Genomic DNA, 23,473 nt, shown 5'->3' on the forward strand with positions numbered 1-23,473 from the left:
CATAAGTGGCTTAAATTTGACATGGTATATTTTTCAATTTGCGCAAAACGTCAGTGCTATTCCTTTACTGTCACTTCTCGCGAGAGTTTGCGATTGCGTTTGCGGAAGTTTACATTCCGTTTGGAAAAACGTGTTGGCCATGGACGCAGCGAGAGGAGTCTGTAGCTGGGTGTCTTAGCTTGCTAGCTTCTCGTAACAATGTATTCCGTTTTTATTAACGCGGTCTTGTCCAGCTCTCCTGACTACGACCTGCTGTTCGAGTCTCTGGCCTGGCCGAGTGACTCATGGCCAGCGACAGAGCGAGTGGAGGCGCTGACAGCTTTCATCGAAGGACTCGGACCAATCCTGGCCGAGTCGGACACTGCTCCGCTTTCAGCAGCGAAAAGAAGATCTATTATAGATAAAATCGACTCGGTGGTTTGGACCCAGTGTCTACCTCTTCTCTTCAGGATATCAGCAGAAGCCGGCGAAGGTACGCGCTGCAGGGAGAGCACCGCTGCTGCCTGCAGACTCGTGAGTGTCTGTGTCCCGCTGTGTGATGAGTCCGTTCCGGGCCGAGTAGCTCTGTCTGTCCTGCCGTCGCTCCAGCAGCAGGAGGAGGAGGAGGAGGGGGAGGTGCCCGGTCCAGGACGACTCAGTGTGGAGGTCGCCAGTGAAGTCCTGGCTGCTCTCGTACCTTCTCTGGCAGCGGACGAACGGCTCACGCTCATCACCTTGTCATCCACCTTGTCCTGCATCAAAACGCTGCCCGACGCATTGGTCTCTAAAATCATCGTCAGGCTTCTCTTAACCGTGCTGAACTGCTGCAGCGGCGCGAGGTTAACGAGCGTCCTCCGGCTGGTCCTGGAGGACATGTGCAGCTGGCACTCCGCTGACCGCACACATGTGGTCGCGGAGCGGACACTGCTGTGTTTGACCGCCCTGTCGGACCACCTGCTGAAGCCTCGCAGCCTTCCCCCCTCCTCCTCCTCCTCTCCCTCTGATCTCGACCCTCGTCTGTCCGTCCGGTTCTGGAGGATGGTTCAGGATGGACTGACGCACAGAGACGGCGTGTCGCGAAAGAGGGCGTTGTACCTGCTGAAAATGTGCGTGGCCCTGTCGGAGGAGGAGGGGTTGGACTGTCCTCTCTCTCCATCAGAGGAAGGTGACGTGCTCAGATTTTGCTGACACTGTAACAAATTCAAGTGCACTGGTGTTGTATTGTTTGTTTTCTCACCGTTTTTTTTAAATTGTTGCAGATGACATCTTGTTCAAATGGGCCCCTAACAGGAGTAAGTTGCTGAGAGAGTTCTGGGAGGACTACGCACTGGTGATGGAGACCCTGGAGGAAAACCAGGTGGGACATCCCACACGGCTGCTGCTTTGCCACCAGTCCAGAGATGGGAATCATGATGCAGTTTTGTAATCCTGATCGTCTCTGTTTTGTTTTCCTCTGCAGATTCATGTCGTCCGGCCAGTTCTTAACAGAATAGACACGTTGATCCAAACAACAGTAAATGATAGTCAAGGTAACACTAGACTTGGGTAATATAACGAAATACTTTAGTTTTTTTCTGAATATTTTTGAAAGATTCGTTTTACAGCCTTCTTTAGCAAATTAATTGTTTATTTCAGACATTTCTTGTTTTGGTGTCGATCAGATGAAGTGATGGAGCTGTCGTTTAAAAAAAAAAAAAAAAAAAATGGATTAGTTCTCCATGAACCCAAAGTGCTGAAATGATTGCAGTAATTAACCTTTTTATCAATTACTGACAACTTCCTAAATACACTTTTGTTGTCTTATCTCAACCACTTGTAAGGAGGGATTTCAATTTACAAAAACATGAGTCAATAAATGAGAGAATAAATGATTTTTTAAATTGCTAACTTTTTTATTCACTTGAAAATATAATAAAGATATAAAGGCAACCTAATAGAAAAAAAGAGTTATGTGAAGTGCCACCTGGTGGTCTGTAGCTGCTCTCTTAATCAGTGCTCTGTCTGTGTCGCAGCTTCAGCTCAAGTCTTCTTCCACCCCTCCTGGCTGCTGTGTGTGTACCAGCGGATGTTCCACAGTGAGAATAAATCCCTCATGAGAGAGGGAGTGTGTCACCTGCTCGAGCTGCAGGTCCTCCAGCAGCCAGCCTTTGCGTTGGCCTTTTCTCAGGTACAGCCTCGGACACAATCCGTTCAGTGTGATTCAGACTTATTAATATAATGTCACAGAAATCATTCAAAGTGCAAACTTTCCTCTTCTGTCGCTTCGCTCCTCAGTTCATCGTTGGCCCTTTTATGGATGTTCTGTCTGAAACTTCGCTCTTTCACAAGTGAGGGTTTCAAATTGAAACACCAAGACATTAAAAAGCAGGGATTTCTGTGTAATTATGTTATTATATTATAAATGTGTTTCTGCACTAGGCCTCATTAACCCTCCTTCTGCCCACATGTAGGTCAGTTGGGCAGAGTGTAGGAGATTGTCCTGAGCTCGGGACTAAACTGCAAGTCTTCATGACCACCTTCTTTACCAGTTTACCATCGGAGCATAGAGGTACAGGAAGTCAATGAATAAATGTTAACAAAGCTCTGACTCACGTCTCATGGGTACAAATTAAAATGCCGTCTCTTTTGCTTTGTAGGCCGTATGTTGCTGCAGATGATTCAGCAGCTGTGTTCTAAGCACTGGTGTGCGGTGCCCCTCCTCTTCCTCGCCCAGGCTCTGTCCAAACTGCCTCCAGGTCCACTGCTGGGCATGGAGGGGCTCACTGCTCTCAGGTACCTCATCGCGGTTACAGTTACACAGCTCATCATGCTTGATATGGAAGCTCATCTTATCCGCTGTGTTTTACAGGGAGGTGCTGCGCAGCACCATGATCACTCATCAGGTCCTGCTGAGAGGTGCCGCTCAGTGCTTCTTGCTGAGTAGCGCTCTCTGTCTCACAGAAGTGGTAGGAAATGAAAAGTGTACTTGACGCTAAAATAACTTAAAACTCTGTGTATGACAGCGCTGTTGCAAACAGCATGATGATCATTATGTTTATTTTTCTTTGACTCTTAAAAGTACCATGCATTTGATTGTTTTAAGTGAATATGCTGTGAAGATTTTTTTGTTCAATGGTGGTGATGGTCGCGTTATGACCACATAACATAATGTGCTGATGCAAAAGTCAGTATAAATTAATGTTTCAATAGTTAATTTATATTGATGAACAGATAATCAATTAATAACCATTTTGATTCTCAATTAATCATTGACGACATTTATCAAATGTAAGGATTTGCTGAGATTGTTTTCATTTTAAATGTAATGTAAAAACAGTATGACGACAAGAAACGTCTCCAAAATAATGAAAACGTGACAAACGAAGGAAAAGTGCTTCGGCAAAGAGGATCAGTGGTTATACTTTAATCTGATCCCCTCCAGAAATGTGCTGAGTAATAACAACCACGAACTTCAGCATCAGAAATGTCAAGTTTAATTAATTCCTCCGACACTAACTCACCATAGGGCTTCTACGCTGCATTGTGAGGTGTTTCTGTTATTTTGTCCAGCCCCTGAGCTTTCATACACAGCATTAAAGTTAGTGAACTGCATAATTGAAAAAATCTCATTTCAGAGCGCAGTGACCCTTGATGATGTTTTTAGTTTCCTGGTGCATTTCCCTGCAGACGAGTCACTTTCTAGAGGGACGCAGATTTGGAATCGGGTACGATGTGTTGGAGACATTTAAAGGAACATTTGACCATGTTAAAATTAGAATTTAGGGAAGTTTTATGATGGACTAATTTCTACCCTCCATATTGACATTGCTGCAGTTATGTGCCTGGCTGTTGAACAATGAGGGCAGTTTCAAGCCCAGGATTATGGATGGAGATTGCACTAGTGCTGCCGCAAAGGAAGAAACCGTAAGAGGCTATGTTCAAAGCGAGATGCACACTTACCTCCGAGTCCCAGCTAGCTCAGGTAAGTCTGAAGTGAGACTGTCGTAGATTAAGTGAAGGATTCTATCTGTGTAGAGGTTGGTTTAAGTTAGTTTCCCCTGCTCTTCAGGTCACAGCGAGAGGTTACCTGACTCCAGAGAGGCCGATAAGTTGGCCAGGGCCATAATTCTGTGCGTGGACATGGAGCGGAATCAACCCGGAGCAAAGACCGGTACCGCTCTGGAGTCACTGCTGTCTCCACTGCTGGACACCTTGAGCAGAGTCAGCACCAATGTCTACCTGCCACTGCGTAAGAGTGACAAGAGCCTGCAGCTCGTGCTCCGACTGTTCCAGCTCGGAGGAACACCAAGCTGTGAGCGTGCTGGAGAGGAGCAAGGTTTGTATTGTACACTGATCCATTGTTATAGAAGTCCACCCTCAAGCATAAGCAGGAGCTACAGTAGATGTATAGGTGCATTCATGCGATGAACAAATCGTTATACCTCTACTAACAACTCATGTTCACTTGGTGCCTAATTGAGGGAAAATTTCACACTGTCTTTGTAAACATCACCCTCATATCAATTAGTTATGCAATCTTACAAGGTGCTAAGTGAAATCTTTTTCTCCCATTAAAAAGTATCTTTGTGCTTTTTGACATTTTAACAAAACAGCTCAGGAACATCATTTCAGGAATTGAGGGATTTGTCGCTTTTTTTCTTGCATCTCAGACTTAGGTCTGCTTGTAGTCTCTATTTCTTTCTTATTCAGTCTATAACATAACAATTGGTAGTTGGTCGTTTTGCAAAAAGACCAACATAATATAATTTAGTCCAGCTAGCTTCCAGAAATTCTGATGGTCAAATTGTTCAATTCTAATTACGCCACAACAACACATCTCGGCCCTCATAAATTGAGTCATTTTGTAGCAGTGTGCTTATAGTATTTCCTGTCATGGTTCATATATTAAGTGGCTCAGAAGTGTGTGACAGTCGACTCTTCCCACTCTGCTTTTCACAGTGGATGACATGATGGTTGCCATGAAGAGGTTCATTTTTAGACACGTCGATCCCATCCAGGAGTTCATCTTGAGGCGGCTGCTCGGGGAGCTGCAGGAGGTAAACGACCAGTCAAGCGAGTCACCGTGACTTCAGTTAGCATACGTTGCCCCGGTGGCTAGCGCTGACGTGTCCTTGTGCTGTGTTCTTTCCAGCTGTTTGATGTGGAGCGGGCAGAACTGTATCTGTGTGTCCTGAGGCAGATGGTGGTCCTGTACGGTTCTACACCACAACACCACAGTCAAATCCAGCAGACCTATTTCCCTAAACTCATCAAGTACAGCCTCAAGCTTCTGCAAGAACCAAACCAGCAGGTGCAACAGCTCAGGCAGGAATACCATTATATAAGCCGTTTGGTTGCTTGATTATTTAACACAGATTATTTTCCCATTGCCAGATCCACTCTGTGGCAAACCAGGTGGCTAGAGCTGTGGCTATGGCGTCCCTGGCTACGGTATGTGGTCTCGTGGAGCAGGAAGTGATTGACGTGCAATCAGAGACCGTTTCTGCTTTTAAATCACTGAATGACTACTTCTACAATCTAGCGTCATCTTCCTGCCAAAGTCTGGGGAACTTAAATAAACGGCTTCAAAAACCACAAACAGTAGACGGGTCAAGGTCAGTGAAAGTCTGCTTAGAGTACTCAGGAAGCCTTAAAATGTATGATACATAAACACCAGACCGGCATGATAAGGTCCAATCATTCTTTTCTTCAGTGATGCAGGAGTGCGGGGGCGCCCGCTGCAGGACTGGGGACGCATAGCCGCCAATTATATGCGGGACCAGTGGATTTGTCTGAGCTTCCTGATGAAGGCTTTTGGGATTCCTGAGTCTGTAGAGATTTCCAACAACGCAGAGATTCTCAAGGCTGCTCTGAGCTGCGCTGTGGAGGCCCTGGCTCTGCTGCCCAGTGACCTGGTGCTGCCTGTGCTCACTTTTATGGAGACAGTGCTGCCACAAGTGAGTCTCAAATTCAATTTTGGTCAAATTTCACTAAGCAATTCAAATGAGGTATGACAAGGAGTTCCTTGCAGTCCCAGTATAAAAAATGTCTTACAAAAACTAAAGTAATATCAGAGGAAGTGTGTTTCTGATGGAGTGTCTGATTTGGTGATGTTTCGATCCCAGTTACTACTTTATGAGGAGGCCATGTGTGTGGAAGCTGTGACTCTGAGCTGGGAGCTGGTGCAGGGGCTGAGCACGAACGCCCATGACTTCTGGCCGGCCCTTAAAGGCTTCATCTCCATGGCCTTCCACCGTAAACTGCTGGAGCTGACAGACACTTCTGCTCCGACACTTCTGGCCTCCTTGAAACAGGTGATTCAGATCCGGCTGGTTGACTTGGAAAGGAAGTGTGGTGCACTTTCAACAATGCATTTCCTATAATCTAATACGTGTGTGTGTGTGTGTGTGTGTGTGTGTGTGTGTGTGTGTGTGTGTGTGTGTGTGTGTGTGTGTGTGTGTGTGTGTGTGTGTGTGTGTGTGTGTGTGTGTGTGTGTGTGTGTGTGTGTGTGTGTGAGATGCGATTTTTTATTTTTTTTAGATTGCCACTGAGTTGATGGAGCTGTCTCAGTCAAAGAGCGGTGTGTTCGGTGTGCTGCTTCAACACTGCTGTCAGACATGGCTGCCCACAGACGGAGGCAGCAACCACACTGTGTTTTCTAGTGTTTTCAGCCACATCAACATACTTACTGAGGCATGTGTCTATGGACCAGTGTTCAGGAGAGACCAACGGTAACTCAAAACAGCATTTCTCAAAATCTCTTAAATTGTCTCTCTGGGCTTTATATCTTTTTTAAAATCTATTCATCCTTATTCTAAGGCTCATCCAGGACGTCCAAACATATGTGGAGCGACTCGGTGAAGCGTGTGCCGCCAATGTTGCGGTTACAAGGTGAGCTGCAGTTCTCCATGAAGCAATTTGTGTTCTCCTTTATGGCTGTGATTTAACGTAGTGCCACTAGAGGTCTCTTTTGATGTGCAAATGTTTTCACACTCAAGCTTGTATTTTCCAGCGATAACAGGGATGACCAGTTGCCCCGCACATGTGTACTAGCTTTCCTCAGCCGCCTGGATTCCTCTAATCTGCAGCATGAAAGACTGATGGAGCAACTAGTTATGGATTTGTTAAAAAAGGTAAGCTATCTTAGGTAGTGTGTTAATATTTATAATATTTTCCCAATTTTCAAAATATAGTATGGTGTGTGTGTATATATATATGTATGTATGTATGTATGCAAAATCACAAATAAAATAATATAATTTATATTAAACCCTTCAGACAACTCTTCAAACTAAACAAAACCTATAAACTGTTATACCATATAAAGTGTTTTTTCTCATTATTTTCACTTTGCCTGAAATCATTAATTTGAACAGTTTTGTAAAACAAAATCCCAATATGATTATATCATCATGACACATTTCCAATGAAAGTCAACAAACAAGAACACTCAGTTATTACCAGTCTTAAGGATTTGTGTCCCTTGTATCTTGATTTTAGTTTTCATCTGAGAATAGTTTCCAGATATGTTGATCATGACATTTAATATTGCCACCTTAAATCATATCACCCTCTCTCCTAACGTTCTCATCCCTAATAAGGTGCAATACTACGTTCATGTATTGCCACAAATACTTGTTTTTCTATATGATATTCTGAATTGCACTTTTTCATTAAGATAATAAGTTGAACATCAGTTACAGCTCATTTAACAATGCTTAACCCCGTTTTCCATTATCTCCTTCACCCCATCCCTCTAGGATAATGTCATCTCAAAGTCAAAAGTGCGTTACTATAGCAACTCCCTGCAACATCGTGTGAAAAACAGAGTTTGGCAAACACTGCTGCTGATGCTGCCCAAACTCAGAGAGGTAAGACAATTACACTCATACTTACAATCACACAGGAAATAACCACTCAGATACTGACACTGTGTGTGGGGATGGGTGTGTGTTGTGTGTTGTGTGTTTGTGCGTGCGCGCCTATGTGCAGGAGTTTGTCTCCACTGTGCTGAACTGTGTGTTTGAAGCTGGATTCTGCAGCAACCAGGCCTCGGTCAAATACCTGATTGAGTGGACGATGATTCTGATCCTCGTCCGCTACCCACATCTCATTGACAGCTTTTGGGCCTGCTTCAACAGGGTGAGCTCCCACTCTGGTAACCTACCTACCAGAAAACACCGCATCATGAGTGAAATCGGTAAATTATTCAGTTTTTTTTGTTTTTGTTTCACAGGATCATGACAAGACCAAGACCAGCATCTGCACCTTCTTGTCAGTCCTGGTACATTTAAATGTCATCATTCCTAATCTGAAGGACAAGGTGAAGCCTTTGATGTTTTTCCTCCACTCACACAACATTCTCCTTGCGTCACATCTCTACATCTACTAAGATCTCTCTGCCTGTGTGTTAAAGGATGTGCATTTGCGTAAAGCGCTGGACGTCATCCTGCAGTGGTGTTTCAACCATAACTTCAGTGTGCGTCTGTATGCCTTACTGGCCCTAAAGAGGGTGTGGAGCTTGGCTGGGGTCCAGGCAGAGGAAGTGGCCGGTGTGTTGGGAGGACTGTCCACTGTGATCAAGGCCTGTCTGAACCAGGCCGAGGCCATGCAGAACACCGGGTGAGAGTGGAACAGCTACAACAGTTACAAATAGTATGTTGTAGTGTGTTAATGTATTTCTTTGAGCATGTATTTGTTCTCCCACCATTTAGAAATGCCAACAAGAACTGGACGAGGATTCAGGAGCACTTCTTCTTCGGTGCCTTTCATCCTATCAGGGATTACAGTGTTGAGGTTTGCACCTATGTTTCTACTGAACAAATTAAGGCAGCTAAAATACAGTAACGTAGTGTCACAACAAACTTGTTTTCTGTCTGTGTTTTGCCCTCTTAGACTATATTCTATACGTTCCCCAGTCTGTCAGAGATGGCTGATGATGAGTGGATTCCACCCTGGAAGTTTGAGAAACTGTTGTGTTTCTCTGAAAGTCCATCTTTTCCTTTGAGAAATCCTGCTCCTGACCTGAGCCAGCTCCAGCCTGGAGACTGGATCCAGCAAGACAAAGGTATAGTAGCCCATTTTACAAGCGGCAGGACTACTTGATACAACATACCACAACCTGACCTCATCTCTGATTGAGTGGCCTTGGTGTTGCATCTTCCAGGCGAGCAGAATAAGGAGGAACGCTGGGCCGAGGTGCAGAAGAAGATCACTCCCTGGAGGTTGGGGATCCAGGAGCAGGAGCCTGAACTTCAGCTGGTTCCACAACAAAGGGCCGCTCGACTGGGCAAGCTGCACGGTGCCTTGCTGGTGGTAGCCTCACTTATCGACAAACCCACCAATCTAGGAGGTCAGGAGAAGCACTTCTTTACACTTATATCTTTACTTCTTCTTCTTCAGGAGATGATGTAAAATGTCCGTTATTTGTGTAATAGTGTGAAGAACTAACATTACAGGCTTTTGTTTGGTTTCATAATGATGATCTGGGCAAAGAGGTCAAACACAGCTGCCGCTAAAACCAATCACTTGAGCCCTCTTATCAGGTAATGTCTAATTTAGACAGGGAATGCCCAGCTTTAATCACAGACACTCCTATTTTATGTTTTCTGCAAGTGTACTCCTTTGCTTTTGTCTAGGATGATAAGGGGCTGAATCAATCAGAATATGTTTATAGAGGAAAAGAGCCATTTTCAAAACCAATATTGATACTGGATGATGTAAGCAAGACCATTAGCTTGGTTGTTCTGTAAATGTTTTACTTGAAATTGCCCTCTCAGTTGCCATAACAGATGTACCTTTTTATATCTGTCTTTGCCCATGGTGATCGACTAGTACCATTTTTTGCTCAGTCATTGTTGCCACAGATTATGTAAATAATAAAAAGTCCCCTTCTTACTTTTAGTGCATTTTTTTTTTTCAACCATAGGTTCATATTGTGGGAATTCATATTTCAGTTCTTATTTGGATAGGTATCAGACTTTGTCCTCATTGGTTTATTTGCTGCTGCTTCAGGTCTGTGCAGGACCTGTGAGATCTTTGGGGCCAGCGCTCTGGTTCTCGACAGCCTCCGCCACGTCGGTGACAAACACTTTCAGTCCCTGAGCGTCTCGTCTGAGCTGTGGCTGCCTCTATTAGAGGTAAAGTGCATTAAACAATCTCACATTTTACTCTAGTGATCATGATGTCTGCTCTGTCTATAAGCTTACCCCCAGTGGACTAGTGACTTGAGAATATGTGATTTTGACCGGCTAAGCTCAGGGTTTAAATGATCTCAGTCAAAATCAATGTTGAGAGCACGCAGGGGACAGAGCAGATGGATGCCGAAGCCAATGCAGCAGTAAGCTGTAGTTTTCCTAATGGCTTACTTGAATTTCCAAGAAAATATATTTTTCTATATGATATTATGGTTTCAATAACTAAATTAAGTTGTGATGCTGTGTATAATAATAACATTATTATTAAGATTCTGAACTGTATCTGTTTATCAGGTGAAGCCAATGGAGCTGAGTGACTTCCTGCAGGTAAAGAAGAGTGAAGGGTACTGTATTGTTGGAGTGGAGCAGACGGCCAACAGTCGGAGCCTCCAGGACTACCAGTTCCCTGAGAAGACCCTGTTACTTTTGGGGTATGTTTCTGAAGCGTGTATGTTTTTTAAGAAATGGGGTCGCTAACAAGAGGGTTGCCCCGCCAATGAATTGTGTTGTAGGGTTTGTGTGCCCCAGTGAACCTGTGTTGATGGGGGGCAATAGCTCCTGGTATGTTCTCCTGAGGCAATGTGGTCCCATGGAAGGGACCAGACCAAGAGCAATTCACTAACCCTCTATGAGTCAGCCACAAAAGACTTGTACGTGAAACGTCACATCTCTGCCGATGCAAAAAACGGGTGTTGGGAGAAGTGCGAGGAGACTATGGAGAAAGACTTTTGGTTGGCTTCAAGGAAGTTCTAGCAAACTGTTTGACTCCGAAAAGGAAAGCAGGTCTTAGCTCAGGCTGTGTTATTATATATTGTCGAACGGTGGAAAGAGCACTTGTAGGAACTCCTGAACCCGACAAACACGTCTTACGTGAAGGAGGAAGTGGTTAAAGTCTCGAGGGAAGAACCATTCATATCCTTGGCAGAGGTGGCTTAAATTTCTTTGACGGTAAGGCGCCATTGTTGAATGAGATATTCTCTGAGATGCTGAAGGCTATGGACGTTATTGGGCTGTCTTGGCTGACACGCTCGTCAGTGTTGCGTGGAGGTGGGGGACAGTGCCTGTGGACTGGCAGACCGGGGTGACCGGGAGCTCTTTACCCTTGCAGAGTTATCATTTGTCACAGATTCTCTTCATGATTTTCATGGACAGGATCTCAAGGCACAGTCGTGGAGAGTGTCCGGTTTGAGGAGATCAAAATTCCGTCTCTGCTCTTAATAGATGATGTGGTTTTGTGGGCTCCATCAGACTATGAACTTCAGCACGGGCAGCACTGGGCAGGTTGCAGCCAAGTGTAGCTGGACAACATTGCTGGGGAGAGAGAGGTCTGGAATACCCTGCTAAGCCTGGATAAGCGGAAAGTTAATAGCCCCACCTTCCACCATTTCTGGTTTCTGGTGTGTTTTGGAGTTGATTTGTTAAGTTTCCCCCCTTAGTCTATTGTCCTCCAGGTAATGGATTACAGTCTCGTACCACATGAGAACAGATAGACTGAGTCGTGTACAAGCTGTGAAAATGTTTTCATCAATGCGAGAACCTACTCCCAATCAGTTAAATCAGCTTAAATACATGCAAGCCTCTGTCTTCCCATGCCCTTTGTGACTTTCACTCAGATGAAGGTGTGAGCTGACGAAGCTATTTAATGTTATGTCATCGGTTTGGAGTGTTTCCCTTCGGGGCCTGCACCTCTCCTCTCCATGGTGTACCTGTCGAGGCATGCTGGACTGTAATTGGTTCTCCCTGAGGAGGAGAACACAGGAAATAAATGACTCAAGCAGAGTGATGAAAGCAGCAGGAAAACCTTCACCTCCATCTAGTGTAGTTTGAGTTGTGATGCTTCCCTGTGACTTTCACCAGTTGGGACACAAAAAAAAAGAGTTTTATTGAACCATTTGTAGCCACTCAGAAGTGAACATGGCTGTAATTATAAGCAGCATGATTCACTCTCCTTGCTAAGTGTGCACTGCAGTCGTGCAGCTGGCCTGGCAGCAAAGGGAGGGGTTCATATTGATCACGTCTGTGTAGGTGTCCTGTTCAGTCACAGAGGCGTGAGTAGTGCTGTTAGCTTAAACACGCTGCGTGTGAGCTGAATCTTGAGTGTTCTCACAGCTGTTCTCTCTCCCCAGCACAGCATGACCAGCTCTAATCTCTCATCAGGCCGCTATTATCTCACCCAGTTGCACTCACTATAAATGTAGCTCATCAAATCAGGCTTTCTTACTGTGTGGCACCCTCTGTGGACTCCCCAAACTCATTACCTCGTAATGTTTGCTTTGCATGGCACCGTATTGCTGGGTGGCAGTATATACTCACCTGATTACAGTTTGAATGGCTCTTGGACTTGAGCTCATGAGTCCTCTGTATGAAAAGCTTCATTGTGAAAATGATCAAGGATTAAGTTGGCTGCTCAAGCTAAGGTTTCTTAAATGAAATCAACTGGATAACATCATCAAGCCAAATGGAGAAATGGTGGATTGTGGTATAAATGTTACACATCCGGGTTAAACTGAGAGAACAGACGGCCTGATGTTATATATCAGATATGAAGAAGTCAATGTTGCCTTATCGCAGACAGCATGCACATTCCATTGTAAGTCTTGCTGTGGAATTTATTTTCATGATATTTGGTATACATGTTGTTGTTTTTTTGCACAGAAGTGCATCTAAAATGTCTCTTTTGAGGTGAGTTAGATTCCAGTGGGTTTTGTTATGTCCCTGTGAATTATCTTTCCTCCCTTCAAATTTAAAGGAATAATTTAATATTTTGGAAAATGTGCTTATTTTTTATGAATACCACTTTTTTGTCTGTAGAATAAATGTGTAGCTAGAGCCAACAGCCACTTAGTATAAAGACTGAAAATGGGAGAAAAACTAAAGTTAACAAAATAGATCCACCAGCACCTCTAAAGCTCACTAATTAACATCTTATAATTATCTCTTCATGCATATATCTGCAAGAAATAAACTAATCATATTTTCCAAACTCTTTTAAAGATATCTATAAATCAGTACCAAATACCTCAGCTCTTAGTGGCTTCATTACAAACTTTGTGGCACCAAACATGAAAAACCCATTTGTAAACTAGATGCAAAATGTTCCTGTTTTTTTGTCCCACTCAACAGTTTGTCGCTTTTCTCTTTTTCTTCTTACAGCAATGAACGAGAAGGCATTCCTGCCAATCTACTACAAATGTTTGATGTGTGTGTGGAGATCCCTCAACAAGGGGTCACCCGCTCACTCAACGTGCATGTGAGCGCTGCCCTGCTGATTTGGGAGTATACACGGCAACATCTCACCTCTGGCTCAGCTGACGTCAACGCAGAACCTGAAAACTGAAGGAAGGAAACCAGCAGTGCAGCACAATGGACGCGACATTTGAATTCCAGATGTTTACCCCCTGGTAGCAAGACTGAGAAGCACCTTGGGGGGGGGGGGCACTAGCATACAGTTAGTGCCACGACTTAAAGGATCTTCATGTTCTGTCTGGTTTTATTGTGGTCAGCAGTCATCAGTGCTGCTCTTGTGCCTTAATGAGAGTCATGAATAGAGATCGGCTCTAGTTATTACATCTAAATATTCCACCGGGCATGCTGTTATATTAATGGAGGCAATCTCTGTGTTGGCAGAGCAGAGGACATTTTCCCCTTTGAAGGGGAAGTGCCTTGTTTATATGAGCAATTAGCGTATTCCTCATGGCACCAGGACCGGACTATAATGTCCATACCCAGGAAACTATCATACATAATGTAGAACTGCTACTTTTGTGTTTTCATTGCAGTTTGTGATTTTAAATGGCTCTTTTTTGATAAATAAATAAATACAACTTTTACATTGTTATCCATTTCATGTCCATGTGATCTTTCATTTATTGTGGTTGGAGATTGCATCAACCAAGGAAGCACAGAGGGGGTTAAATATGGTTCAGTAGGTGCTCATGCTTCCTCCTCCCTCCCCTTCCAACAGTGAAGGAGTTGGTTCACCTGGAGACCGTCCGACCAGAGGGGGAGCAGATGGAGTACATTTGATCACACTCATTTGTTTTGCCGTCAAGTCACGCTTGTACGTGGCTCATCATGTGAGGATTGCAGTTGTTTTTGGGTGGGACATGGATGACCTGGACGGCTCCTGGTCGGTGTCCCTGCAGGCAGCAGCAGTAGCGGTCAATGCGAGCTGGACGGAGGGCGCGGGGCTCGCAGTGTCCAGGCAGACCCAGCTGGTCCTGGAGATCCTCATGGTGCTGATGTGTTTGTGCGCCGTGACAGGTAAAGGCTTCAACTGTTTCCGATAATAAGCTTACAATTGGCCTATGGCTACAGAAAAACATACATTCTGCATTATATTTCTTTGTTCCATCACCTCATTGATATCACACAAATTACTTAGTGACCTAATTTTTATGATTGCAAAATTCTTAATTCTTGCGTTGGATAAAATTATTTGACAAGAAATATTTGTATTTTGGCAGTTTATGTAATCTTGGCAAAAGTTCTGTGGCACCCTTAATACATAATTTGTAACTAATGGCTTAAATAGTGGTTAATACACCATTTATTGTGCTATAAATATCATTCATAATGATTTTGGGGTTGCCAGGTTATGAAATATCCCTTTGGCTGGTGTTCATTCTCCCTCAGCACGACATTTAAAGTGTCTTTATTTAGCTCTTTAGTTCATTAAAAAGAGCTTCTGGATCAAAATTAATTGTTGAAATGTTGTGAAATGATTTTTTGTCAAAGGCTGATTTGAAACTATGTGGTTGAGTTGAAAGTTTCCCATTTCCCCTTTTAAAGGACTTGTATTTATGACTGCAGGCTTGATGAGTAATTAGAAAGTCAGAAGCTCATGGCCTTTTATTATTGACTTTATGGACATGTTAAACTGCCAAACTGATTGCCAACCGTTGCGTTTTTAAAATGCAAATTTCAAAGCTTTGATTTCCACCAACACACAATAGATGTGAGTGTAATTGTGTTGGTGGTGGGACAAATATATTTCAATACCTGAACAAATTAATCCATAATTATCTGCATGGAAACACCGACCCTCTAGTTATATTTCTGAAATACTTGCTTGACTGCAATTAACTAACAATCATGGGCTCAGCATTCTGCAGTGCTGTATTGCACAATATCAACGTATCAAAGTGGTCATTTTTTATGCTTGTTTCTTTGTTATTCAGAGCTGTCCACATTTTTCTGAATTCAGTTATTAAACCACAGGTTCACTACTGTATGTAAACTGTGTTGTATTTCTGTGTAGGTAATATCCTTGTTATTGTTATTGTGGCTGCAACCAAGACTTTCCACTCGGTGACGTCAGTGCTGATCATGAACCTGGCCATCAGTGACCTCTTGGTGGGCGTCGGAGTGATGCCTTTTGTTGCTTTGTCCGTCATGAACCGTGGATGGGTGGATTGTACTGTACGTAATACAAAATGCTTTACAGTCATGTACATTGCAGCATTAGTGTCTTGACGTGACCTGAAGCTGAGCTCATAACACCTGTTTTCCTTTGGTCCAGTGAGTGTGTGCATGTGATGAGAATCTGTCTCTCTCTCCTGTCTGACAGGACCTCTGTTTGTACGTGGGTTACACCTCCTCTGTGTACTGTACAGCCTCTGTACTGACATTGGCAGCTATCGCCCTCGACCGCTACCACTCCATCATGGACTGCCTGCTCTACAACTCCCGCTGCACCCTGTGGAGAACTTGTGCTGTGGTCCTGTGGATCTGGCTTCAGGCTCTGGTGACCAGTTGTCCTCCCCTGCTGGGCTGGAGCTCCGTCAGCTATGTAGTTCCCATGTTCAGCTGTGCGGTCAACTGGGCCAGCAGTCCCAGCTACACAGCTTTCATGGCTGCCCTGTCGTACCTCATCCCGGCAGTGGTCATCCTCTTCTGCTACGTGAACATTGTCAAGGTGGCCCGCAGCCATGCCAGGAGGATTCACACATTGGAGGACTCTGTCCAGCGCAGCAGGAATCCAAGCTCTGCCTTTGCTCCTGGTGATTCCTCTCCCCAGCACCGTGGGAGCCTCCGCAGCAGCAGCCCCTCGACACTGATTTATCATGTGAGTGGACAGTTTGTGTCTGAGGTCAGTAGAGAGGAGGGGGATTATATCAGCCCTTCTCTCCCTAAATCTACGACAGAGCAGAATAACCCTTCATCCAGACGTTTGTTCTCCTTCCTGGCTCAGAGCGCCTCCCAGCCACCACTGCAGAACTCCCATCAGCACCAGAGCCAGCATGGACTGGTGCGTCTCTTTCTGGTCATCACGGCCTTCTTCCTCTGCTGGACACCATACATAGGCGTGGCCCTGGTTCAGGCCACAGAAACTGCAATCTCGGGCCAATCCAGCCTCGTCCCGCCCTCTGCCGTTACCTTTTCGTACTGGCTGGTGTTGCTGAACTCTGACATCAACCCGTTGCTGTACGCTCTGCTCAGCAAACGTTTCCAGGGCGCTCTTCAGTGTCTGAGGCAAAAAATAAGAGCACGCCTGGGGACTGTGGTGGGCAGGGAAGGTGAGGTCAAAGCAGGGGGAGATGAGGGCAGGAGCAGCGACCCCTGCACTCTGACCACCACCCATCCTGGTCCGCCTTCCAGCTCTGAGAGTTCAACCTGTGATGACTCCAAGTATTCCTCCTCCATTTTTACCGTGAGCACTGACTTCAAACATCACTCTACCTCCCCGTCCTTCTCAGTGTGGCAAGATGCTGGAGGCGAAGGGAGGGTGGACTGCCTGCGGGTCCCCTCTCAGCCACAAGATGGCAGCAGATTACCTTTCTCTGCTCTGACCAGAGAGCGTCAGGCCACTTTCTTCTACGGACAGATAACAGTCAGAGTAGAGCATGATGTTTGTTAGTCTAATATCTGCAGATGCTGTTGCGGAAACAATCTTATTGGACTAACAATTTTTTTTAAATTATTGATCAATCTGTTGTTATTTTCTCAGTTAGTTGATTAATCATTTGGTTCATAAAATGTCATAGAAGACCAGCAAATATTCACATTTAAGAGGCTAGAATCTGATTGTTGGGGGCATTTTCGCTTGAAATTAGTTGCCTATTATATTTCTGTCAATCAACTAATTGATTATTCAATAATTTCAGCTGTAACATATAAGACATGTTCAAATGTCTTGTGTTGTCCGCCTGATGTTCGAAAACCCCTAAATATTCAAGAAAATATTCAATATATTAAAAGATTATCAAAATGATCTGCAGATTAATTCAATATTGATTGATAAATTAAATCATCGTTTCATCTCTAGCGGAGATCACTACATATTTTCAACTTGTCATGTTGCCTGTGGCCATTTCTAGTGATCACACTGTAGCACACAGCAGAGACAGTAGGAGAAAACAAACCTGGACAAGGAAGTGTATTGAAAAGAAATCTTTTTATATAGTACATGTGATTACACTTGAAGACACCCAACAGTTGATCTAATAAACCCTTCATTTATTCACGCTCTAAATATTTCCTCCTCAAATGTGATAATCATATGTTGCATCTTAGTGTAAAAATCATCATTCCTTACAAAGGTTTACATTTATGTCTAGCAATAATTCCAGAGGAATACAATATTATAATTTATTGTCATAGATCATGACAATGGGAAACAGTGCTAATGTTTTCTATTGCGAAACAAAGAAAAGGCAGTGAAGTGGACTTCAGCTGTATCTGCTCATACAGTATGGGCATGCTCGTCAGCAATTAAATGCAAAAAAAAATATATATAAAAAAGTCCTGTAAGATGAGTCTAGAGTTTGTTCCAAAAAAACTCAGTCAGATGAGTACAAGAAGGTATTAAAGAGTATCTCTGCAGCAGTCAGTGGTGGCACTGTAAAAAACGGATGGCACGTAGCGAGCATGTGTGGTCGAGTGATGGTCATACATTCACAACAAGGCAGAGTTACCACTAGTAGCTTTGCAAGGCCTGGGCCTCAGTCCATCTCAGGTCCATCTTGGTTGTTATCTTGCCTCAGAAATGGGATTGATGGAAACCGATACAGTAAGACCGTTTTTGACAAAAGAGCAGAGGCGGAAAAATGGGAGTTATTCTCATGTGTTGGCACACCTCTTCTCAAGCCACAGTGAGACATCTGTCGGTTATTTTCAACAGGAAAAAAATAGTGATAATTGCTGCAGATTCGTTTGTGTGCATATATGCCTATGAAGTTAAACGTGATAGGAATTCAAAGGGAGGCTCAGTAATAGCTATGGTTGATGTTCAAAGTTATTAAAGGGGTAGTTCCAAGTTTTCATGTCAGTCTTATAATAAGCTTTAGTCCATCCAAAGATTTGTATACCTGACACATTATTTGTGAATATGGGCCAGTTAATAGTTTCGACAGCTTACGGACAGTTAAAAACACATTTTATATTATATTTTAATGACAATACATGTCCTTTTAATACATGTATTACCTATATTGCTTAGTTAATAAACTGTTTGCTGTCTCAGCGACAGAAAATGTGAGGCAAGTGCTTTATTGTTGGACTGGAAGCGCGCACACTTTTTGACAAACAAATCTCAACCATCTCATGCATTGAAAAACGTCTGCAATGGAGACACTGGTTTTAGATCTCTCGTGACTTAACTGTGAGCCTGAGCAACGGGTGTCGGCATCGACAGAGAGGGAGTTTAGCCCGAGGAAAGCACATAACCGCAGGGGGCCAATCAGTGTGGCCAAAAAGGACCTGACCTCTCAAGGATGGACAGACAGAGAGGGGCTGCGAAAGCTTCTTCATCTGCGATTGATCCTCAGGTGTTCAGACAAGTCTCTTCACACCAAATGAGCCCACTGGGTCCACAGCTCCAGGACATCCACGGTGTGATACACAGCTATGTACAGTGCACGAAAGGCAGGTGTTTGTCACTACGTTTACACCTGAGGGACGCCACTGTGGGCCTCCCTTTTGTTTTCAGGCATTTAGCATTTTAGGCATTCTTCTTTGGATCTTAAAGGTGTGTACTGAAAATGTGTACGTGTTAAGGACAAGCAAGTCCACATGGAGTTAGGCCTGCCTCTAGACAGTCTTTTTTTCTTCTTCTCAGAACTGAAAGATATCAGGCAAGTTGGCAAGTCTTCCCAGGCGCAAGGATGTAGTGAATCCATGGAATGATTAAGAGGTACAGCAAAATAAATACATGACTCAATCAGTTATACCTGATAATCTTTTGGGTAAGAAGGGTAATAATTAATGTTGTCCATGTCCATGCACCAACTCTGATAACTTCTGTGTGGAATGGACACCAAATGAATGATACACAGTCGGTGCCTGCATCTCCCCCTTTGACCGAAATGTTACTGATCAGAGGTCAGTCTGAGATACTTATTCCATTCAGGGAGCTACGTGAAAGAGAGGGCAGCTCACCAGACAGGTCAAATGTCACCACATCGGCATTAAGAGGCGTTAACATGTCTCACTCCCTTTGTCTGTCTGTGTGTTAGGTACGTGTTTACATGATAACATTTTATGGAGTCAATGTGCAAATGTTGACATGGGGGTCCTGGCTCTCCCTCTCCAGTTGAGCCCTGTGGTGGCGCCCGCCTCCACACTGCCCTCTGCTGGCTCATCACGCTTGCGCAGCTTCGTGCTGAGCTGGATGATGCACTGGTCCCAGTCCTCAGGTAACAGCAGCATGAGGAAACCCAGGCAAATGATGAACACAGCGATGAGGCGCACTGTGTTGAAGTTAATTTCGCATGTGTAGAGGTCCACCACTGTAAAATTAAGAGGATGCATTAGTGTCAGCATATGAAAATATTGTAATTAACAAGCAATAATTGATGGGATTAATAAAAATAATCAATTTAGAAAGTGGATGAAATAAGTTTGTTACAGAAACTTATGCAATGAGAATTTGAAATCTACATTATATTCATCAAATATAGATGATTACTTTTGGGGGGATTTCAAAGGCATCAGATATTTAATGTTGGCCAGATTTAAAAAGTTAATAAGTCTGGGAGGAAAGCCAAGAGACTTACTGGCATTTACAGGAACACTTAGGACGATGCCAAGGGAGATTAATGTCGGGTACGTTATCGCTATGCCAAAGTTCACCAGGACGTTGAAAGCTGTGGGAAGAAGCACAATCAGAGCAGCAGTTGGCTACACAATGAGGGTGTGAAACCACAAAACCTGAAAAGTTATATTCATTAGTTACATAATCGTTGCGGTATCAGATTTTGCTTCATATGAGATCTTTCCGTACCAAACTGCAGGCCTGCAACCCCACAGAGGTAGGCCCAGGGGACGTCTGCGAGTGAGCCGATGTACTCCACATGTGTAAAATACAGGATGACCGGCACGAAGCTGATGAAAACAAAGTTGGCGCTTCCAACAATGCTCAGGAAGAGTGCAGCCTCTCCAAATTTGGCACTGCCCAGGACCATCTTGAAGAGCACCTGAGGACAAAAAGGGAGGAGTCATGAATGCACAAAATCTGCCCCCTTAAGGAGCAGAGGGATATTGCAGAAGGGTGCTTCTGCCAAGTACTTGTCACGTCTCTGGCACAGGGCCGCTGCTGTCTGTTTATCACATTAGGCAGCACAGACAGCAGGGCAGGGGAGACCTGAGCCCTGTCAAAATATAGCTATCTGTCCCGTAACCTCCTTGATCGGGACATCGCAGCCCTGGGGCCAGCCACCGAACGCTCACATATCACACGCTTCTGTCAGCTCAGTGTTACATTTCATAATCTCTTCCTGTCTTCTGCCACCTGGTTACATAAGTAGAAGGGAGCTAGTCCAGGATTTCTTACATAAGACAAGACTATTCATATATATTTTTATACTTATTGTTCCACTGCAGATGAAGGTGTCACTACGAGGGAGGTTTATGGAAGGACACAGGCTTAGAAATGTTCTTTACAATTGATCAGATGCAAACAAATACCTTGTAGAGCGCTGACATCGAAGCAGAGGCCACGACCAAAGTAATGCCGATCACTGAATGGCTGTGGAATCCATCAGCATAGGTCATCATTACAATTCCTGCTATGGCCAAGATAGCAGCTACTATCTGTAGAGAGAGAGAGCAAGAGAGAGAGAAGGAGGAACATGAGCAAATGACGGATGGACGACACGCTGCTCGCAGTGTGGTGATAAAGACGTGCGAACCTTTACTGCTGTGTTGGGACACAGCAGGCACACATGGCACATTGTTAGTCACTGCAGAAGCATCACAGGACAAGGCTTGTAGGGTTATAATTAATATGTGCGTTTTGTTTTGTAGTCAACAGACTGCTCATTTGCTATTTACGTTTTCTCACATACTGGCAGACGCAAGCACATGTACACACTCAGTGGTGGAATATAACAGATTAGCTACATTTACTTAAGAACTGTACAATTTGAAGGTACTGTATATACTGTCTACCATACTTGAGTATCTCCATTTTATGCTACTTTATTCTTTAATATTAAATATTGTACTTTTTACTTCACTACATTTATTTATTGAGTTACTTTACAGATACAAATTGTACAGAAAAAAAAATATAATATACAGTATACATTACATTGTTCAAGATTTAATGGTTCCCAAGTTTGTTTGTTTTTTTGTTTATGGCCCCTTACAAAAAGATATTGTCTATATACTATAATTATTTTTTTGCTTTTCCTCTCCCGTTAAAAAATCATGTGATGACAGCTCAGATTTCTCTGAGGTAATAATATGTAATGTATTATATCAGTCACAGGGGCTGATATTCTGCAAAACCAGTACTATTACTTTTAGTACTTTCAGTAAATTAAGCTGATAATACTTTTGTACTTTCACTTAAGCATGATTTAAATTGCACAACGTGTACTTGTAATGGAGTATTTCTACATTAATGTATTGGTACTTTTACTTAAGTAAAGGATGTGAGTGCATCTTCCACCACTGTACACATTCTCAAATGAGACCTATTCTCAGATTCACAGCACAAGTGCTTCCAACATAGCACAGGCAGCTTCTACAATGTCGCCTTGATTGTCTGACATTGATTTTCGTTACACTGCCATCATGTTTACAAACCAAATATCCCCCTCGATCCACCACTTTTCACACCCACGCCCACTCCCTGCGATCACAGCTTCAAAACACCACAAAACCATCTGTTTCGTCCCGCTCTCAATCAGCCTTCAAAAATTCTGAACCAAATCTTTTCTCTATACTCTATTCCCCTTCCAGAATTTGTCTTTGCTATTTGTTTGAGTGCATGTGTGTTCGGCTGAAGAATAGCAGAAGGGACATGCTGCAGTCCAGCTGAGTGGATTAGCTCTGCATTAAAGAGGTGTCGGGAAGATAAATGAGCCGTGTGTTTTTGCTTGGCCAGAGCCCTTGGGCACCTTTGGCAAAATGGCTCTTTCTGCACTGTAGGCTGTCTGTCAGTCACAGCTACACCTTTCTTCAAGTATTTCTTGTGATGGACTGTTTCCTAACAAGGTCAGCGACCCTGCTGTGTTGGTGATTCAGTTTCTTGAGATGTTTCAGCACAATGCGAGGGTCAGAGGAGGAAAAGGGTCACAACACCTGCACATTGGGTAGCTTATGTGATGTGGATTCAGCTGAACTCCCCTTTACAACTGATAAATCTAAATGTAAGTCAGCCGAAGGGCTCTTCATTTAATTTAAGGACCATCTAACCTGTACATTTTGACTTTGCCACCTAACTGAGCCATCTTATTATGAGCACAAATCCCTGAAACAACCCATATCATCCTGTCTAACAAGGATTATTTAGCATCCCCCAGCTTTCTCTCTCCCCTCCTACACTTTCATGACAAACTCGTCCAAGATCCCCTGCATTGCTGCAGACATCCAAACACTGCAATCCCCGCCACCAAGCGAGAGAGAGAGAGAGAGAGAGAGAGAGAGAGAGAGAGAGAGAGAGAGAGAGAGAGAGAGAGAGAAGCTGGGGGTGTGAAAGATACAGAAGCAGGATTATTACAGTATTTGTCTCCTACTGAGGCCTTTCATTGCAGATAATGGGGGTGGGGAGTTGGGGCATGCACTAGGGAGAAATGGAGAGGTTGTGAGTGTGTGAAAGAAAAAAAAGGGGGAAAGCCATTCTGCAGAGTGCAGGACGGCTGCAGATATGAAAGCATGTGAGGAGTGCAGGGGGGAGGAGAGCGGGAGATACCTCGATTCACAGAGCTAAACTAAACCCTCACTCCCCTGCTTGTCTCTCTTCATCTGGATGAAATCAGTTACAAACAGACACCCACCAGGAGGCACATTTGAATGACACAGTGATCACTGGAGGGAAATCACGCTGTCACACAGGTAACATGCTCTCCACTCGACCGTGCTTGTGTGAGCA

At 44.0% G+C, this 23,473-nt stretch overlaps 3 protein-coding genes across 4 annotated transcripts in view; 2 read left to right on the forward strand and 1 right to left on the reverse strand.

Annotated features, from left to right (window-relative positions):
- The first annotated feature begins 140 nt into the window (after positions 1-140).
- On the forward strand, positions 141-13,985 carry tarbp1 (TAR (HIV-1) RNA binding protein 1). Its single transcript, XM_068724210.1, has 29 exons — positions 141-1,144; positions 1,239-1,336; positions 1,439-1,508; positions 1,992-2,146; positions 2,254-2,306; positions 2,430-2,527; positions 2,616-2,751; positions 2,828-2,924; positions 3,594-3,683; positions 3,793-3,940; positions 4,028-4,294; positions 4,918-5,015; positions 5,111-5,269; positions 5,353-5,573; positions 5,672-5,915; positions 6,084-6,272; positions 6,500-6,690; positions 6,779-6,850; positions 6,972-7,092; positions 7,720-7,830; positions 7,952-8,101; positions 8,196-8,282; positions 8,376-8,581; positions 8,674-8,755; positions 8,855-9,026; positions 9,126-9,311; positions 9,974-10,098; positions 10,450-10,586; positions 13,309-13,985. Exons 1-29 carry the CDS (start codon positions 199-201, stop codon positions 13,490-13,492), a joined length of 4,893 nt encoding a protein of 1,630 aa, XP_068580311.1. The 5' UTR covers positions 141-198; the 3' UTR covers positions 13,493-13,985.
- Positions 13,986-14,261: 276 nt separating this feature from the next.
- On the forward strand, positions 14,262-17,014 carry LOC137878393 (5-hydroxytryptamine receptor 1D). Its single transcript, XM_068718689.1, has 3 exons — positions 14,262-14,418; positions 15,416-15,576; positions 15,725-17,014. The coding sequence occupies exons 1-3, from the start codon at positions 14,262-14,264 to the stop codon at positions 17,012-17,014; spliced, it is 1,608 nt and encodes a 535-aa protein (XP_068574790.1).
- A 557-nt stretch (positions 17,015-17,571) lies between these two features.
- The window catches only part of slc35f3b (solute carrier family 35 member F3b), a 48,400-nt gene continuing 42,498 nt past the window's right edge, over positions 17,572-23,473 (reverse strand). For both annotated transcript variants that reach the window (XM_068724216.1, XM_068724217.1), the window contains 4 exons: positions 21,061-21,186; positions 20,378-20,570; positions 20,151-20,240; positions 17,572-19,883 (listed from right to left, as the gene is read on the reverse strand). In XM_068724216.1, the coding sequence (XP_068580317.1) occupies positions 19,642-19,883; positions 20,151-20,240; positions 20,378-20,570; positions 21,061-21,186 (651 nt within the window). In that variant the 3' untranslated portion in view covers positions 17,572-19,641. The remainder of the gene's footprint in view (positions 19,884-20,150; positions 20,241-20,377; positions 20,571-21,060; positions 21,187-23,473) is intronic.

This window comes from Cebidichthys violaceus, unplaced genomic scaffold, assembly GCF_023349555.1.
Source record: "Cebidichthys violaceus isolate CVI_PGR_0920_01 unplaced genomic scaffold, fCebVio1.0.p SCAF_10, whole genome shotgun sequence".
Taxonomy (NCBI): Eukaryota; Metazoa; Chordata; class Actinopteri; order Perciformes; family Stichaeidae; genus Cebidichthys; species Cebidichthys violaceus.

Excerpts from the sequence above, each read along its gene's own strand:
- tarbp1 (XM_068724210.1), top strand. The coding sequence starts at position 199 with ATGTATTCCGTTTTTATTAACGCGGTCTTGTCCAGCTCTCCTGACTAC. Across the intron at positions 3,684-3,792 it reads GGACGCAGATTTGGAATCGG|TTATGTGCCTGGCTGTTGAA; the intron begins GTACGATGTGTT and ends ACATTGCTGCAG. Across the intron at positions 9,312-9,973 it reads CAAACCCACCAATCTAGGAG|GTCTGTGCAGGACCTGTGAG; the intron begins GTCAGGAGAAGC and ends CTGCTGCTTCAG.
- LOC137878393 (XM_068718689.1), top strand. The coding sequence starts at position 14,262 with ATGGATGACCTGGACGGCTCCTGGTCGGTGTCCCTGCAGGCAGCAGCA. Across the intron at positions 14,419-15,415 it reads GTGTTTGTGCGCCGTGACAG|GTAATATCCTTGTTATTGTT; the intron begins GTAAAGGCTTCA and ends ATTTCTGTGTAG. Across the intron at positions 15,577-15,724 it reads GTGGATGGGTGGATTGTACT|GACCTCTGTTTGTACGTGGG; the intron begins GTACGTAATACA and ends CCTGTCTGACAG.